At 39.3% G+C, this 20,621-nt stretch overlaps 1 protein-coding gene across 5 annotated transcripts in view; it reads right to left on the reverse strand.

Moving 5' to 3' along the window:
- Window positions 1-5,844: 5,844 nt before the first annotated feature.
- LOC134531675 (very long chain fatty acid elongase 7-like) overlaps window positions 5,845-20,621 on the reverse strand; it is a 152,511-nt gene continuing 137,734 nt past the window's right edge. For all 5 annotated transcript variants that reach the window (XM_063367467.1, XM_063367468.1, XM_063367464.1 and 2 more), the window contains exon 8: window positions 5,845-10,637. In XM_063367467.1, the coding sequence (XP_063223537.1) occupies window positions 10,446-10,637 (192 nt within the window). In that variant the 3' untranslated portion in view covers window positions 5,845-10,445. The remainder of the gene's footprint in view (window positions 10,638-20,621) is intronic.

Below are 20,621 nucleotides of genomic sequence, written 5' to 3' on the forward strand. Positions count from 1 at the left end.
TTAAACCAACATCCACGAGTTTTTGATAATGCAGAGTTAGGCCACTATGTAGGGCCTCCAGTGACTATAGAGTTACAGCCAGATGTGAAGCCGATATTCAAGAAAAGTCGTGTGGTGGTCTTCGCGTTGCGAGACAGAGTGGGTGAAGAAATTGACAGGTTAGTGGAAAGAGGGGTTTATGAACCTGTAACACATTCTGCATGGGTCACTCCCATTGTACCAATCCGTGAAGCAGATGGATCAGTACGCATCTGTGGGGACTACAAATGTACTGTGAATAACGTTTGCAAAACTAGTGTTTATCCGCTTCCCACAATAAATGAAGCATTTGCTAACCTAACGGGTGGGACTATATTTACAAAGTTAGACCTAGAGGACGCATATCTGCAGCTTTCAGTTGATGAGGCAACCTCTGAGGTGCTGACAGTAAATACAATGAAGGGGCTTTTTAAGGTGAAGCGACTACCATTCGGTGTTAGTAGTGGTCCAGCAATTTTTCAGCGACAAATGGAGATGATGTTGGCTGGGATAGATGGGGTAGTGGTATTGTTAGATGATATTTTAGTTACTGGAAGAAATGCAGAGGAACACTGGCAGCGGGTACATGAGGTCTTGGGAAGGATAGATAGGGCAGGACTGCGGCTGAAAAAGTCAAAATGCAGGTTTGCTGTACACAGTGTGGTGTTTTTGGGGTACAGAATTGATGAGGAAGGTGTGCATCCAACACAGGAGAAGATCGAAGCGATCCACAAGGCTCCAGAACCGACATCCCGTAAAGAGCTTCAGTCATTTCTGGGTCTTTTGAACTTTTACGAGAGGTTCCTGAAGGATAAAGCTTCTGTACTAGAACCCCTTCACCGCTTATTGGATCATGGGACCCTTTGGAAATGGACCCATGAACATAGTGAGGCGTTTGGCAAAGCGAAAGAACTGTTGCAGTCGGATGTGGTGCTGACACACTATGATCCACAAAAGCGTCTCATTCTCACCTGTGATGCTTCGGAATATGGAGTGGGCGCAGTCTTAGCCCATGTAAAGGAAGATGGGTGTGAGGCACCTATTGCTTTTGGATCACGAACCTTGCATAAGCAGGAAAGAAACTACTCACAACTGGATAAAGAAGCACTAGCTATTATGTTTGGAGTCACGAAATTCCGCCAGTATGTGACAGGAAGACCATTTATTATTGTGAGCGACCATAAGCCCTTACTGCGCCTATTGGATCCCACTAAGCAAACACCAGACATACTGTCTCCCCGGTTGTTGCGTTGGAGTTTGTGGCTAGCCATGTACGACTACCAGCTAGTTCACAAGGCAGGGACCAAGATTGGCCATGCTGATGCATTGAGCCAGTTGCCTATGCAGTCAGAGATGTTTAAAATTCCAGTAGTGGGTGATGTGTTGATGCTGGAAGAAATGCCAGACTTGCCAGTAAGAGCAGACAAAATAGCACAAGATACAGAAGAGGATCCGACACTAGCTCAAGTTAAACAAAACACTTGTATGGGTTGGCCAGAGGGAGATGTTGCAGAAGATCTTCGTCCATATGTTCGTCGTAAAGAACAATTGTCTGTCTACAAAGGTTGCATCTTGTGGGGGAACCGTGTGATTATTCCGCCATCTTTAAGGCCACAATTGTTACAGGTACTGCATGCAGCACATGATGGAGTTGTCAGGTCCAAGGCATTAGCCCGCAGCTACATGTGGTGGCCTAAGATGGACACCGACATTGAAGCAATTGTTGGACAATGTGTGGAATGTCAGCAGCAACGAGCAAACCCCCCAAAAGTGAAAGACGTTTCTTGGATTGCAGAAACAAAACCATGGCAAAGAATACACATAGATTTTTTTGGCCCATTTCAAGGGCAAGTATTCCTGATAGTTGTTGATGCATATTCCAGGTGGCCAGAAGTCAGGAGGGTGCAGTCTATGACCTCTACATCAGTCATCAGAGAACTTAGAGACATATTCAGCTCGCATGGCCTACCACATAGTATAGTGAGTGACAATGGAACAGCTTTTGTGTCTGGGGAAATGAGAACTTTTCTAACAAAGAATGGGATTCGACTAATACGAACAACACCTTTTCACCCATCTACAAACGGCCAGGCTGAAAGAATGGTACAAACTATTAAAGGGAAACTTAAGAAGCTTTCGAGTGGTGATTGGCAAACAAGATTGGCTCGTATGCTGTTTTCTTTGCGGACAACACCCTGTACAGTGACTAACAAGACGCCATCAATGCTGCTGATGGGTAGGTCATTGCGTACAACATTTGAACAGATACACCCAAAGGCTTGTGAGGATCGTCAAACTTTGAACATCCCTGAAACGGTGAGATGTTTTGATGTTGGAGATCCAGTACTGTACAGGAATCACAGTGGGGCTAAAAAATGGCTGTTGGGAGTCATCAAGGCAAAGGAAGGGCCCTTGACATATGTAGTGTCAAGTAGTAGTGGACAATCAATCATATAGGCGTCACACTGATCAGTTACTCCGAAGAGCATGGCCACAAGTTGCGGAGGGTTATTCAAAAGGGGAGACGTCTAGCATCGCAGTCAATTCGACTGGCCAGAGACAAGGGGATAATAGCAAGGATGTGGGAGTGGTACACTGGAAGCCTGGCTGTTCAGCTAAAGCCTACAGCATCATCCCTAACACAAAGCTATCCAAACTGGCTAACAAGCAACAATGACATAAGTGAATCTTTTGCTTTTAGTAAAAACTGCATGAGTAAAAAAAATTGAAATATGTTTGCTACAGTTTTTTCATGTTTGCACACAATATAATTTTTTTTATTCTTTATTCAATGTTTCGAAGCAGCAAAAATGTGTTCAATGGTTCTGAAGATTTTGGAAAAAAAATTGATGCAGTACAGATTTTTTTTAGCTACGCCGTAAATTAGAATAGGTTCCATTAATTTTCTTCAGCTGCACCTCTGAATATCTGAAATACATGTATGTGTTCGTAGTTGTGGGTTAAAAACAAATTAAAATATTATCTGACAACAACCAGTCTTCATTATCAAATGATGAAATAAAATTCCAGAGTTACTTGTGAGGGATTCCAGCACAATGGTTGGTTTGCCACCCTTCCTGTCTCCCAGTAGTAGAGGCTTTCGATGCACACTGGGAATTCTGAGGCTCTTTTACTTCTTGTCGTGATATAGTTTTAAGGTTAACTGCAGTATGGGCTTTCCTCACCCCAACCCATTTCATAAACCCAGCACATCACCAGTGCAACACATGCACAGTATGCACGAGTGCTAAGCAGTTCGGTAAGAATAGCCAAACGAGTTCAGCAGTGGCCACATGCTCACAACGTTGCTCCACATCGCACACTGTGCATAAGTCACCAGCATTTATTTTTGCATGTGAGTATGGAAAACTGACAATGATTTTTACAAGTATATTGGATATATTTATCATAAACCCCACACCATCTCAAATCCTATTATTTTAAAAAAACATGTAAATTGCTTGATATTATTTCAACAATAAACTTTGTAAACAATGTGTCGATGTAAAATGTCGCTGACAACTTGTACTGCACCAGGGGCTTCAACTATGAACTGATGTTGTACCACTCACGAGGATTGAATACCGATTCCCCAACCCGCTACCGGCGGTCGCCTCTTCCTGCAGAAAGAGCCCACCAGCCGGCGGCCACGGACGTAATAACCCTTCCCAACCCCAGTACTCCGTGACAATGCAAACCGAACAATATATGATGAATGCACAATATGCATATAAAACTAATTGTCTAAATATAGGTAATACGTTAGTTTTTAATTTAAAGCCTTTTCTTGGTGACTTTTGGCACGAGGTGACGTTGCAACCCTCCTTCCGGCAGTCTTCCGCAGGTCACAATCGGGGCCGGACGTGCTGTCCCGTGGGGAGCCTACATCTTTGTGCTACTGATACGTAATGCTGGTAACTATAATTTCAATAACCTAACCCTTTTTATTTTTAGCTCCCCACGCGTCCCCAGGTCATTTTGCGGTGCCGGACCTATCCCACCTGCCTTAAACTTCACCCTGCCACATGACCACACAATGGGGTCCACCTTGCACGAGACCTTTGAATATATATACTGTATAGAAGTCGCGAGTGGATAGGATTTACTCTACGTTTTTCAAAAGCGTAAGATGAGCAGCTTGGGAACTTCACCGCTGCAGTGCGCTGCCGTAACGCCCTGTATCGTCTTAGTTGTTATTTACACGTTAGAGCGCAGCCCTGTCGCCCGCTGTCATTCCCCGCACCCCTCACCTATCATTCACTGCAGCTCAAGTTCGTTCTACGGGAGGGGGAAGGGGTGTTTGAAGAGTTCGACACTTGTCCGCCAGGGACCACCACAAGTCGATGCCCTAGAGATGGTGGCGATTGCGGCGGTGAATTAACCAACTACCTCAAAACCGTATTAGAAGTTTTAACCTGGGCTGGCGACTTCTATACAGTATATATATTCAAAGACGAGACTGGCCGACTTCAGCAGTGTTTTAAGTTAACAGCCACGCATAGAGACTAGTTATGCAAGCAACTTACGGGATTGGCCGCCTCCAATCGCAACTTTCACTTCCCTAGCGAGACTGCCATCAGGGTAACTAATGCTTAACGTAGATAAGTAATAAACAAACAAACTCGAGCATTTCATTGCGTACAGTGTGCTAGTTGTCAATGTCAATTAAAGAGATTTACTACGTATTGTGTTAAAAGTGTTCATGCCAATTCCATGTAACTATTGGTCAATGCTACTGTGGCGTCTTTGTTGTGACTCGTTCAGAACTTTTTTTTTAGAGGAACATAAGGTTGGTAACAAGTGTTGTGAAAATTATTATATAGGTATTTTATTTAAATAATTTTAAATTTAAGGGTTACATAATATTTATTTACGATTTTAGTTTCCCTTTGTTCGTAGATATTATTTTTTATTTTAAATAAAAGGTTAGTTTTAATATCCAGTGTTGGCGAGAAAGAGCGAGAACAGTATGGACGCCGGAAGTTGAGAGTGCACTAGCAGCGTGGGTGAATGTGTGGCGTGAGGCGAGGTGGGAGCAGTTGGACTCGGGGATTCGAAGCGAGCGGTCGCGTGCGTCCGTGCCGGCAAAGGGGGGTCGAGAGGGGCGGTCGGCCCGGCAAGAGGTGTGCGAGCCAGTAAAACGCCCGGCGGTGGTGAAGGAGAAACAGAAGTACATCGGGACAGCACCGAAGACGTCCGCCTACGAGTGTGCCGCGATGCGAGGAGTCGCATCCAGCCTTGGCGGCCTCGGCAGTAAGTGGCCCCTTTCCATTTTGAAAATGAGCGGCGCCAGGGGCAATCACGACGCATCGTTTTTCCCGGGCTTGGGCCGAGGCGCCTGCCTGAAGCCGCAGCGAGTGATATGCTTTTTGACACCGACGACGGACCAGCAAGTAAACGTCCCCAGAAATATTTTGTACTTCCTCGGTTGCCAGAACATCCGCAAAAGAACTAAACCATTTTGATTTTCGGGTGCACCCCATAATGGCAAGTGTTTATAAAGTGGTTTAAACAGTTAGAAAAACAGCGCGCAACTATGAAAGTTTTGTTCTGTATCTCGCTCTTGGAACTTGGGACCTTTTTTTTTAATGAACTTATTTTTGAAATGCCCGGGCATCTAATTTTTTATATATATATATATATATATATATATATATATATATATATATATATAAAATGGTGATTGGTGAGCAGGTTATAATGTAAGCCTGTAATAATCGACAACAAACATTTCCTTAACTATATATATATATATACACACACACATACATACATACACACACACATATATATATATATAATTGGCGTATTAAATTGCAGTTTATCATATTTGCCGTTTTCTCACTAAGTTGCACCCTGCGCTGTTCATGTACCTTTTTTTCTGCTTTATTAATTTTGATAATTTTTCTTTAATTTTACCCGCATTCGGTGTACATTTAAGTAGTTGTCTCGACATGAGTGCAGGAGTTGTTGGCTGCGCCTTAGGTGACGGGCCATGCCGACACTACGTGCTGATTACAATGATGTTCATCCAACCGAGTACTTCTCATTCCATAGTTTGCAGACTTCCCTGGTAAATATCAGCGTATTCTACTGTGTAGGGACTGTGTACCCATCACTTAGCTACACTTCCTGCCAGACACCAGCCAACAGCCTACGGACTAGTGGGACCATGCTAGGGCCGATGACCCACGCAGCAAGTCTGATTAGTTGCACACTAGCCTGGCGCCCTCCTGGAGAATCATAAGGGCACCAGAAAACCCACCAGGCTCACCCAAGTCTTGAACACAAAGCCGCGGGAGATGGCACAACAGTCAAACAGATTCTGACATAGGGAAATGCAAAGAGTGTAACCAGTTTGAAATTTTTTTTACACTCATGTGAGAAAACACTGGCTTAGGGAAGTAACTGAAGTAGACTGTGAAAAATTCATGAGTCTTACTCCCCATTAAATTATTATGTACTTGCAGGTGTGGGTAAATATGGTATAATTCATAAAAACAATGCTATCTGAAATTATAATTAATATGACAGTTTTTTTACAGCCAAACAAGTCCATCCCATGTCCAATGCCATAACAGTGAGTCTTTAACTATTGAGCCTCTTTTTTACTTATATGCTGTATACTGTGCTTTGTATGACTTTCAACACTTCATGAAGAATATTTTCCTGATCTGAACGTACTAGTTCATTGCAGCCAAGTAAGCTACACTACCAACATTGCCCAGCCCTGCAAGGCAGGTCCTTGGTGACAGTGGTCGTTGGCATGTCAGGTTCATGTGGCAAAGATGGTGGACTCGATCCAGACAACTCGACATGACTATATAGGCCCTGAGTTGGTACCAAATGGTTCAGAGCTAACTGTAATTTTGGAGGTCATATGCCCTAAAACCGTGAGAAAGTCATGGTGTGTCAGCGCTCACTTTGCATATGACCACTGTCCCCGCATGTACACTTCCCTGCTCCTGGCTCGTGACATTCCACGTGATGTTCACTTCCCACACTAACACACAATACACACAGCTTTCACCTCCAGCCAGCCAACTGAATGGAGTTGTGCTATAATGACTAATATGACATCGACCAGGGCTACGCCCTCCCTAAGCCCTATGTACCTCGCCCTGCATCAGGCCTCCTCTCTACCCACCATCACCCTCTAGTCAAACCTCCCACCAACATGTGTGTGTTTGTCCACCCGGCAAAGAGTCTAGTAGAGTCTGTGCCATGCACCCCTAATATATTTTAAATTACTAAAATTTGTAATTTTACTTGTTTTTTTAATCCTTTTAGTATCTTGTTTTCTTTCAGCTTAAATAATGATTGCGCAGCACAATGCACAAACACTTTCTGAACGCAGCCTTACACGGGTAGTTTATTTTTTAACTTAATAAAAAATTACAAAATGTTAATACTTAATAATCAATTGTAATTTTTCGTTCCGTGCTCGAGAAGTTATTTTGCGTTATTTGTTTCTTCACGTAATTATAAACGGCCTAAGGTAGTTCAACTGCTTGCTGCCACCATGAAACCCGGACCACTGCCCAGTCTGTCTCATCCGCTGCCCGAGGTAGGATGCAACTTAAGCACCTGGTCGACTTCACCGTTTAGTTCCAACTGATCTCTTAACATGTCATCGTTAATATCTTTTTAAACATTTTTCTCTATCTTCTAGATATCTACCTCAGGTGGTAGACTGTTTAATTAATGATTTAAGTCCTAGGGGACATTTTAAATTGAATGATGCATCTTAATTTCTAGGGCAGGCCAAGCGGTGTGCTGGTCTGCCCCTAAACCAGTTGAATTGCCATTGGCATCTTTCGCAGCATTAATCCGTAAAGTTCTCTTTAATAATTGTGTTCATTCGTGTAGGACTTGACCGAAATAAAACCCTTCAACCAGACTTGTGAAGACTTGATTAGCGTGATCACTCGGTAATGCAATAGCGTGCCCTCCGCTCAGAGTGTGCTGGAACGGTAGACGTCAACGCGGTATATGGGGAATCGAGCCTAGCACCACACAGACCACGTCATGACACAGAGACAGAGTCGAAAGCTGGGTCCACATGCCCAACAACGTGGTGGAGTCCATGTACACAACCCATAACATGTCTAATTAATTATGCAAATTCCCCATGATGTCAAATCATGCACTCAATGAAAATATTATATTTATACATTCCTGTTATAGATAAGCATACAAATCTGAAAATTTGTAATTTATAAAAATAACATTAACTTGCACTGGGTAGCTCATTTCAAAGTTTGTCACTGGTTATGGCTTAGGCGTGTCCCATGATTTCAACAATTCAACGTTTAGCATGGCAAAAAATGTAAGAAAAACTCCAAATCAGAGGTAAACAAATAAATATTCAAAAGTAAGACAAAGTTGGAAGTTCATAATGTGACTACTTTCCTGTATAGTCAATAGTTAAAAATAATATTGCAAAGTTTATGCATCATCAAATTACAATAAGTTTTAAATCAATAAATACCATACATAAAACACTTTTGACAGGACACTGGATTTCTGATACTGCATTTGTATGCAAAATATTTTTGATTAATAACTTAATAAACACACATTAGCTGATTTTTTAAATATAATTTCAGTACATTTTACCCTGCCATGAAATCTTTTTTGCAGGGTTCCACTGTATAAAATTTAAAGATGTAAGTGCATTACAAAACAGCTCTGAATGATTGAATGTATGAGGGTTGTTAATTTCACAGACTTTGTCTTGGATTGGCGATATTCTGCTGCCTGTTGGAAATGACAGCTATGATGGCAGCTCGCAGCTACATTATGTTCAGCACTTATGTTCTGCATGTCCGCACCAACATTTTTTCACACAAGCTACAAATAAAAGTTTTAAGATGAATGTTAATCTACTCGGTCGTAAATTCTTCTAATCTCAAGCAGGAAAAGTAATTAAAATAAAAGTTTAAACATCATGTTTACCACAAATAACACTGGATGCCTTAGACTAGGTCAAAAATTGGTTTCAAGCAATGGTACAAATTAGCATTGACAGCAAAACTTTTCAGGCAAACAACTTTCTACATACAGGCAGTGTTATACAACAATTATTTTTAGATCAATCTGTAAAATGGCATAATGCTACACACTTACTGAAAATGGTAAGCCAAGGTTTTGAAGCATGATAGCTGCAAGCTTATTACACCTGCCCCTCGAAGTAACGCTCTAAATCGTTCCAGGAAAACAGTGCTAATAAAACAGCACTAATCAAATACATTTTTGCTATAAGAGTGTATGTTAATAAAAATAATTCATTCTCCAATCAGGTAAGTGTGCCTGCTGACTACCATTTTAATCAAGACACTGCTCCCATTAAAATAATTTAATGTACAAATATATGTCTAAATACATTTTGAATAACATTATGAGATAAAACAACATAAATTTTAATTCTAAAAATTCACATACCACATTGTTTACATAATAGGGCTCGGACATAGCATTCCTAAGTAGATGCTAACAACATTTCTGATTTACAAAATAATAATATTATTAACATAGAAGATGTATTTCAGTTATAATAAGAATTAAAAAAAGCATAAACTTAATATTTTCTATTTTAAAAAAAAAATTTTTTTATCCTGTTAACGTCCCTACTCTGTTGTTTACTAAATGCATGTCTGCAGTGATTTGCCTGAGCACATTTGCCTCTAGCGTATCCAAGTCGGTCCGAGGTAAAAAAAGTGTCAGCTGAACACACAGTGTTGTCAGAGATAAATACGCAATGAAGGAAGTGAATAGATATTAAGGAAAGAACAATTCTGTTTGTTGATTCGTCACATTATTAATTCATTGAATTATATGTATGATACACATGTACTATTGCCATTGTGTGAGCACGGAATAAAAATTAATGTAAAAGAAAACAGCACTACTTAGAAACTATGACCACGTTATTTCAAATCTTACCATTATTTATTGGCATCGTTACTTCGAAAGTGTGCTAATCGAACAGTGTTACGTCGAGAGGCGTACAGACTTTCAGCAGACTTATCGTGTCACAGTGCTGTACTTCTTTCAGATTTCATATTATGGTCTGACACTGCCTTGTGACAACCCTAGTACCCTTCAGGGGCTGTACCTGTCGTTGGGTACAGTCACCACTACAAACATGTACTTCAAAATACATAGCTGAGACATGCAAAACTTTATTGAAATAACCTTATGTACAAATGCAACACAATAGAGAATGTACAATTATTTTACATTCACTTAAAATTGTGAAATATAAATTCACATTCACGCTCATTATGTTTAAAATACACATATAATTTTGATGCGATTATCTCAGGATGTAGGTCAGGCACTTTGACGTCACAGAGTCCTGTCACGGTTGTGTTTCCACCAACACGGTTCGATCAGCTGCTTCATACATGCTGAGTTAATTCAGTTTAATTCAGTTTTAAAGTACCCCTTACACTTGAGTATTTCTTATTGGGGTTGTAAGTTTTCTTGTAAAAATCTGAGAACAAGTATGCAAAGAAGGCAGCATTTGCAAGGAAAAAATAAGATAAAATAGTCGGCAACTTATCGTTGAAAATGATTATCGATGATGTGTAAATCATCACCATAATGAACTGCGCCTGAAAATAAGAAGAGAGAAAATGTTAATATAATTTACATGCTAATTTTTAAAAAATTTTTTAAACATAATATTTAATTACAGCATCACCTACAGAATCAATTGGCAAACAATCAAATTTGTTATGATAAAGGTATTGTCAGATGAGTTTGCACACAATGCGTTAGTTGCCTCTCTGCATGTGATGTCACAGGCTTAGAGACAAGGTTAGACATTGCACACTTGGCAGGCTAGAATTCCCAGTGACTTGAAGAAACCTATTGAGTTCCCCTGTCCCTAGAACAATAAAATATACACTGGAAAAAATTACTAATGAAGAAAATTTTTTTCCTGTCAAACATGGTTGTATAGCTATTAATAACTTAGTATGATCTAATATATACACCAAGTTATTATTATCTGGATACTAGCTGCCCGACCCGGCTTCGCACGGCTATACTAATGGAAAAAAATTAAGCCACATCTCCCATTTACAGTAATGGTAAATAAAAAAAAATTCAGTGAAAATTTATTACAATGCTGTATAATGTACCGGAGAGAAAATGAATAGCACCGATGGTTTCCCGACTCGTGCACGCAACGTACAACTGATGTACCCGTACTTCGCTACGGCAGTCTACAGGCGGATCACTCTTGCGCCGCTCATTATACATGCCCCTCCTTGTGGGTACGCCACTGCCACACGATGCCCGTTGCCATGGAGACGCAGAAGGCATGAACAATGCAAAATCCTTTTCTCATGCAGACAAAGTACCCACTGTTGCCTGGTTTTAACCACCCATGGGATCTAATTTTCGGAAAATGTCATCCTGCGTAAGATAAGGAACATTACTGTGAAGTTTCAAGTCTGTAAAATATATATACTTGAAAAAAGGGGCAATAAAAAAACAAATTAAACACAGAGAGAGGAAAAAAAACAATAGTTTAGGTTTGCGATTTAAAGTGATAAAAAGTATTTAAATACTAATTGAACTCTTATGAGGTTACTGATTGCTTCGTTGTTAATATCACACGGGTGTTTTTTACTTGTATGGGAAAATTAAGAATGATAAGGCAGCGTGGCAACAATGTTAATAGGCAATAGGAAATAAACTTCTAGCGCCTGCGGCATTGTCAACACACACTTTGTACGTGTACTGCATGTTGTATCTAACCCCCTCCAACGCATTTGATTCTAAATTGGACTTTTAGTAAGGATCCCTAATGTTATTGATAATTTAATATGGCCTATAGCCTTCCTCGATAAATGTACTATCCAACACTGAAAGAATTTTTCAAATCGGACCAGTGGTTCCTGAGATTAGCGCGTTCAAACAAACAAACAAACAAACAAACTCTTCAGCTTTATAATATTAGTATAGAAGTATAGATTAAGTCAATTACGCTCAGTATCAGGAAAAAAACTGAACTGATGTCAGCAGGGCCAATGGCGGTTTGTGATAATGTAGCAGCGAGATAGGGGTAGTAGGGCAGTGAAGCAATGTGGTGGGAAGAGCTAGATATTCATTTCAGATGGAATATACCTAGCTCTGTAGTAGCGAGCTTCAATCCAACACTGCAAACACACAAGTGGACATTTTGAATTGATCTTAATTCGCTGGAGTATTCTGTCACTTCACTCAAGAGCTTAAGTGTTTGATTCTGTTTGTTTGTTCATTTACAATGTTTTTAATGCAGTGTTCCAAGATGAACAATTAGAAACAATAACTGAGCTTGGATTATTTTTTCAGCTTAAAACCAAAGGTAAAAATATTCCATCTTTATGCAGAACTATGTGTGTTCTTGTTTTCATTCTGACAGGGATGAATTAAAGTTGCTATGAGATTTATTATTGTAACCAATAAATAAAAAGTTTTTCTTACTTATTCAACTTGTTTAAGTTAATTTTTAACTTTTATCAACAAAGTGCCTTCAAAATATAATTAAAAATGTTTTCTAACATTTAATAATAATTATTATTACTATTCAATTCAACACCTGTGAATTTTTAGTCACCAATAGAGAGAAAATTAAATCCATAACAGTGGCAATGCGTAAAGCAATGCAATCATGCTATAGCACAGATCAAGTTTTTATACAGGATAATTATAAAGTCCATGAAACATTTCAAAAAATCTGTACAGTGAAATGGCTAAGAATTATGTAACAAATTATATACCACGTGAAAGAAAAACTCTCAAAGTTTTTTTTTTTCACTATTTATAAATGTTCTGTGTGTCCACCTTGCGTCACACGACACACATCTAATCGATAGTCCAATTCTGCCCATACCCAACCCAGAATATCAGGAGTGATGATAAGAGCAGCTGCTACGATGCGGTGTCTCAATTCGTCAAGGTTCTGTGGTAGAGGTGGAACATAAACACTATCCTTGATGTATCCCCACAAGAAAAAATCGCAAGGTGTCAAGTCCGGTGATCGTGGTGGCCACGGGAGTAGCACTTGGTCAGCGGCCGCCCCACGGCCCATCCAGCGATGTGGCAACGTCTCATTCAGATAATCTCGTACCACATTGTGGTAATGAAGTGGAGCACCATCTTGTTGGAAGAAGAAGTCCCTGCTATTAGCTTCAAGTTGTGGCATAAGCCACAATTGCAGCATGTCGAGATAGGTGATATCAGTGACAGTACTCTCAGTGAAGAAGAAGGGGCCATAAACTGTCTTGTTTGACATGGCACAGAACACGTTAACTTTTGGCGAATCTCGGACGTGTCCCCCCATATGTGTGTGTTGTGTTGGTTGACTCTTTCTGAGAGATGGAAAGTGGCTTCGTCACTGAAGATTAATTTGCTTGCAAAGTCATCGTCTTCAAGACGATTCTGCATGGCAATGCAGAACTGGAGTCGGAGAAATTTGTCATCGTGGCTGATGGCTTGCAGAAGCTGCAATTTGTACTGCTTCACTCTTAATCGCTTACGAAGAATTTTCCACACTGTTCTGCACTAGCCCGATAAGTTGACTTCTTGGGACTCCGCACCATCACGTCCCGTACACAATCCACTGTCTGTTGTGACACGCCTGGCCGAACCAACCGTTTTGCGTCGCACAAACAGCCGCCTTCCTCGAATTTCTTGTACCACTTCATTATGCTATTGTAAACTGGTGGTGTTTTGTTAAACTTGCCACGGAAAGCTCTTTGGACACTCACTACCGATTTTCTACGGGGGTATTTAAGCACAAAAAAGGCTTTCTCTGCCTGGTTCGCAGCCATTTTCAGCAACTACATCCACTAGCGCCCCTGTCTGTTGTTTTTTAAAATAGCTTTTTGGTGCTACAATCAAAAAAACTTTGAGAGTTGTTCTTTCACGCAGTACATAATTTGTTACGTTATTTTTTTCCATTTCACTGTACCGATTTTATGAAATGTTTCACTGACTTTATAATTATTCTGTATATAGTTGTATTATAGATTTTGCTCTTTTCCTGTGTAACGTTACTCTACATTGTCATGCGATCATTTCTGCCACCCTAGCTCAACTTTTAAGCTCCTGAGGGTTACGCGAGATCTTAGCACGGCTGGTTCCTCTCTTATCATTCCATTTATTATCAGCAGCTGCACAGGAACATGGGTAATTTGCCCTTATAAGCTCTCCTAACAGGCCAGCTTCCATTTTGCTTATGATGCAAATACTGTCTGGCAGATACGTGCTGCAGTCTATTAAGAAACAGACTGCTGCTGCCTCGCTTCTCCCTCACAATCCATTTGTTTTATTACAATAAAATTTTTTTGCAGAAGTATTGCGGAAGGATATGTTTATGACATGTTGCGTGAAATCCATACAGCTTTTTTACAAAATAATTTTACAACTGCATGGCTCAACAACACTCCTATATACACGGGTAAAACTAATAAAAATCCAAGGGTGTTCTTAAAGCAATTTGAAAAATATATTCAATTATTTAATTTGTCAGATGATGAGAAATTAAAATGTGTTAGTAGCTGTCTTAAGAATACAGCGTACTACTGGTGGGAACTTATCAATGAAACGGTACGAGACTACGATACTTTTCAGAGGTTATTCTAACTTGAATTTTGGAACAATAGGATCCAAGGAAATTTGAGAGTACAGTTGCTTACGGAAAAATTTGATCCTACGAAAGGCAGAGACTTAGAAGCACATATAAGTGATATATGTCAGAACTAGATACATGTATTACCCAATGGACCAATAGGAATTCATAGGGATTGTACTGAGACAGTTACCCCTTAAGTATCAATTGCAACTCTCAGGAAGACAATATACAAGCATAACTGAATTCAGGGAGCAACTGCTTATGTATGATCGTTTAGAAAAATTAGATAGAACTAATAACATAGAGATACTAGCGATCGTAACCAAAATAATTACTCTCAACCACTTTACAAACCGTGGCAAAATAACAAAGAGGACAATTGTAGAAATCAACGTCAGATTAAATCTAACACGTTATGAGTACAAGATAATCAAACATATCGAGGGAATAATTGATTTAGACAGAAGTGGAACAACTGAAACAACAAATGGTGGAGACAAAACTGGAATGAATATGACCAAGCAGCCCAGAATAAATCTTATTCTAACACGAATGTGACTAATGCTCAGAGAAATAGTAAGTCCAGTTCACAAACTAGTAAACAAGATGGACGCCAATCAGCACGGTTTGGTCGCAATTGTGTTTCATACGATCAAACGCCTGGTTTGAATACTCAAAACATTTTACCCATTGACTTTGGTGCATAAAAATGAGTCGGTAAATACAAATCACTAACACCTGAGTAGAAACAGGGACAAGAGCGGAAGTAATACCCACGTCTTTATTACAAACTATAGATCAAGATTTAACTCCACAAGATCGAAATCAAACTAGTGAAGTTTTAAACGAACTATGTGCCTTAGTAAAATCCTCGATTGATATTCGCAGCCGAACAAAGGAAATAACATAAAAAATTGAAGCAAGTTAGCAAATTCAACATTGGTGATTTAATACTAAAGAAGACTAATCCAATCAGTATGATTTCGGAACATGTCACGAGAAAATTATTTCTACTATACGATGGACCTAACAAAATTTCAGATACAGTGAAACCCCTTATTTACGTTACCGTTATTTACGTTTTCCCGTTATTTGCACTATATTCTTCAGGTCCCGTTTGGTTCCTATTTAATCCAATACAATACTTTCACGCGAATTACGTCTCAAAAATCTAATCCATCCCGCTATTTACGTCACGTAACAACAATAGTAGGCCTAAAAACATTGTGAAAAACGTAACTTTTATAGTCGGCAGTGAACATTTTAAATCGCAAAATAAACATATTTTATAACATGAAAAGTTACTTTTATTTCTAAACATATAATAATTTAAGCCTAGGCGTGTAAAAGTCCGAGTAATTATAGCAGGAGGCAATCTAAAATTTACTCGGGAAAAACGTAAACTCACGAATGTATAAACGTTCTGTTACTATATTTATGTCACAACTTAGCCGAAATACTGGTACGAGACATAAACCTCACTAGATAAAATGAGCGAAGTCTTGGTAACTGTTTTAAACGTATTTTATAATTTCGGAAGTATTGTACAGTTGACGCATATTTTTTAAACTAACCATTTATATCTGGGGATCGTAAATAATTAATTATTGGTATCAAGGTGAACGTAAACTTGAACACGTCACGGCAGCGAGAAAACTGGTGCGTATACCAATAAACTGGTATTAGAACTGGACAAAACTGGTACACGGGAGGTGGAGCTTATATTTTTTTCCGCTAAGCTCGCATCTATTGGCTGGCTGCTGATGGAACGTCACGAGTCTGGGCGGAGCGTTGAGTGAGTTATACTGCGCATGCGCAGCTCAGACAACAGAGAGAGCCAGCCGGCGGCTACGCCACGCCATAACAGCTGATTGAGTACAATGACCTTTCTCCGCACACGGCGCGCTATTGAAGGTAAATTTCCAATTTGCGGCCCTTTTATTTAAATTTTTTTTACTGTGGTGCAATGCGTATGTGTAATGTAGCCCGCATTTGTTATGAACGCTGCAGGATGCGACTGTATTTTAATTAACTTTAACGTATTTCTTGCTTTTCCCTTTATTTACACTTTCCCGCTTTTTACACTTTTTTTACTTTGCCCTCATGAAAAGTGCAAATAAGGGGTTTTGCTGTATTGTACGAGAAAATTGTTACAAATTAACGGATCCCAAAAACAATCAGTTCGTGGGCAATTTTAACATCACGCAACTGTGAGTATATTGTACTTGAGGAGCACATGCAGAAATTTAATAATTACATATGCTTAGGTATTCATACGTTTTTTTCAGTCAGTGCAAGTCAAGCCATTAGTTGACCAACAAGTGTAAAGTATTAGAATTTTTTTTCTTGAATTGTATATGTTCAGATTTATTTTATTGAAAAACCATAAACTATGCAAGAAAAAAATAGGCTATTTCCTAGATCATGTGTTGGTTTTGTATACTTGATCAATTTTGATTGTGTAACCAGTTGGGATATCTGATTTGTAGCAGCCTGTTGTGCGCTATTTCATGTATTTGTAGCCAGGTTTGAATTTACCTGTGCCATGTTACTACTCATAGTAGAGTACTAATTTATTTTTGTGCATCAGTTGCACTATGCTGAAGTGCATTTAATTTTTTTTGTGATATAGCCTGGAATTTTTTGTATAGCATATGGTGTGCAATTAAGTATTTAATTATTTATTTTATGAAATCATAATCTTAATGAATAATATTTTGTTTTATACTGACACTCGTTATGGCAAAATAGTAATCACTTGACTGACAGGCATGTAATACTAGTTGTTGAGCATTTCCTCTTCTCATAGTAAGTTGTGTGGATAATGTTATTTATTTTGAGATTTGAAAGTTTACAGTTAACAAATTTGATTTATCATGAGTTAATTCATGTAATTTTATCATCTATGAGAAATATTTGATATTTTTCGGGACAAGTCATAGTAATTTGTAATCAAATTGTTATAAATAAGAAGTTCACTGCAGTTTTATCATCTTGAGTCTTTAATTGAACATCTGTACAAGCTTACACTTTTATATTGTTCCTGCCACACAACATGGCCGCCCGGATGTTGGTTACCATGTCGCCAACATAACATCTTACATCTCCTTTACTATATAATATGGATTGACACTAATGACTGTTTACATACAAAATTTACACCCAATAAACTACAACCAGTTCACATAGTTACATGGCCTAACAACAGTATCTGTTTACATTTCAAGTTTACATACAAAACACTACAACAATTAGCTCACATGCAACTGTGACTGTTTACATCTCCATATGTCTACAAATAATTTACATAATCCTCTAAATAGCGAGGCCTTCTAATAGCCCATCCAGGCCTAAGGGTTGGCAATGAATCGAGCATTGTTTCTTCACTACCACTGACGGAATCAGAACCCAGATCAATAATAGAAGTAGCACTTTCACAGTCTCTTGGCAAGTCAGTATCACAACCTGAAGGCACATTATTTACAAAGCCAGGTACTGTCCTTAAGTGTTTTCTGTTTATCCGGTAGACAGTGCCATCTAATGTCTTAAGCAAATAAGAGCGAGGTGTATCATATTTACTAACAATAGTGGCTGGGTTCCACATATTACCTTGTTGAACTCTAACAAACTGATTTGGATGCAATTCAGGGAGGGCTTTGGCACCCCTATCAAAGTACAACTTCTGACTCTCCTGACGTGCCTGTAATCTGTCAGGAACATCAGCATGAATGTGTGGTTTAAGCAGATCTGAGTGAGTGGGAATTTTGGACTTCAATCGACGGTGCAACAGCATTTGAGCTGGGGACAGCTGAATACCAGGAATAGGAGTATATCTGTATTCAAGTAGTTCTAGAGATAAGGGGATTTTACACCCTGATACCTTCCGTAACATAGGCTTTGCAATATCCACTGCTTTTTCAGCAAGCCCATTAGACTGAGGGTAGTGTGGACTAGTGGTTTGAACTTTAAAATTCCAACATTCAGCAAACTTCTTAAATTCATAGCTGTTGAATGGCACATTATCAGAGACAATTAAATCTGGACTACCTAAACTAGCAAAAACATGTTCCAACTGTTTGATTACTTCAGCTGATGATTTATCTGTAAGAAGTTTCACTTCTAACCATTTAGAGTAGTAATCGATGACAACTAAGCAATTCTTCCCTGCGAACTGTAAGATATCCATTCCCAAATGAGCCCAAGGCCGGTCAGGTATTGGATGTGGCAACAACGGCTCCTTAGTGTTGCATCTTTGATAGGTTTGACAAACTTCACATCTACCAACAAGTATTTCAATGTCCTGGGACATATTAAGCCAGTAAAGTGCCTCTCTGGTTCTGGCTTTACATTTACTGATACCAAAGTGAGTTTCATGGATTAAAGATAGCATGGCTGGTCTCAAAGATGCAGGCACAAATATTTTTAACCCAACAAAAATCAAGCCATCTAAAACTTTCAACAAATGCTTGAACCTCCAAAACATTTTACAGGAATCAGGTAACAACTGTTTTGAAACAGGCCAGCCATCAGAAATAACCTTCATGAGGGCCGAGAGTTGGGGATCCTGTGCTGTAGCTGCTCTGAACTGCTCTTTTTTTCCTTCAGACATGGGTAGATTGGACACCAATGAATGAACTGAAAACTGCAAGTCATCATGAGAGTTATCATAACTTATCAGAAATGCCCGAGACAAAGCATCTGCAACATACATTTCAGAACCTGGTTTGTGGACAACTGTTACTGAATATCGCAGCAATTTAAGCCTAATATTTTGAATGTGAGGTGTCAACATATTTAAACCCTTATTCATGATGCCTACAAGTGATTTATGATCACTGTGAACTGTTACTGGCCTCCCCATACGTAAATTCATGAAACCTTTCACCAGCAAATTTTACAATCAAAAATTCCATTTCAATTGGTGCCCACTTCTATTCAGAGCTAGTTAGACTCTTTGATTCAAATGCAATCGGCTTGTAATTCTGTAAGGCACAGCAGCCTATTTCCAGAGAGGATGCATCGGTTTGGATTATGAGTTCCAGGCTTGGGTCATAGACCCCTGAAACAGGTGCAGAAGAAATGAGATTTTTCAACAATTCAAATGCTGAATCCTGTTCACCTGACCACTGCCAAGGTTCATCGCTGTGAGTAAGGAGTCTCAAAGGAGCAGAGACTTTTGCCAGATTAAGAATGAATCTTCCTACATACTTTACTAAGCCAAGAAAACGTAACAAATCTGTCTTATTACAGGGCACTGGCATGGACACAATAGCTTCAACATGTTCTGTTTCTGGCTCAATACCTTGTGCAGAGATAACATTTCCAACATAGCTTACACGAGATGCTTGATACTGAAACTTAGATTTATTAGGCTTGACATTACATTATCTAGCTCTGCACAACACCTTATGAACTATTGACTCTAAATCAGACTGAGTGTTTGCTCTCATAATAATGACATCAAAGTATATCTCAACTTCATCAATATCACCAAATATCTCAGTTGTTTTCCTCTGAAATATCTCAGGAGCACAACTAATTCCAAAAGGTAGGCGATTAAATTTAAACCTCCCAAATGGTGTAACAAAACAACACAGCTCTGAGCTTGCTTCATCCAGAGTAACCTGTAAAAAACCATTAGACAAATCACATGTTGCATAGTACTTGAACCCTACCAGCCTTGAGGCGAGGTCTTCTGGAGAGGGAATAGGATGCATTTCCCGCTGAATGGCTTTATTAAGGCTATTGGGATCAAGACATATTCTCAAGTCCCCATTTGGTTTTACAACTATCACCAGGTTGTTTACCCATGCCGTCAGACTGGTTACTTTGGAGATGACACCCGCCTTCTCAAGTTCTGTCAAAGCTATCTTCAGTCTATCAAATAAACTACGTGGAACTCTCCGACAAGGGTTAGCAACTGGAGATGCATTAGGATCAACATGAATAGTAAGTGGCTTACCAGGAAACT

Source organism: Bacillus rossius, chromosome 5 (assembly GCF_032445375.1).
Source record: "Bacillus rossius redtenbacheri isolate Brsri chromosome 5, Brsri_v3, whole genome shotgun sequence".
Lineage (NCBI taxonomy): Eukaryota > Metazoa > Arthropoda > Insecta > Phasmatodea > Bacillidae > Bacillus > Bacillus rossius.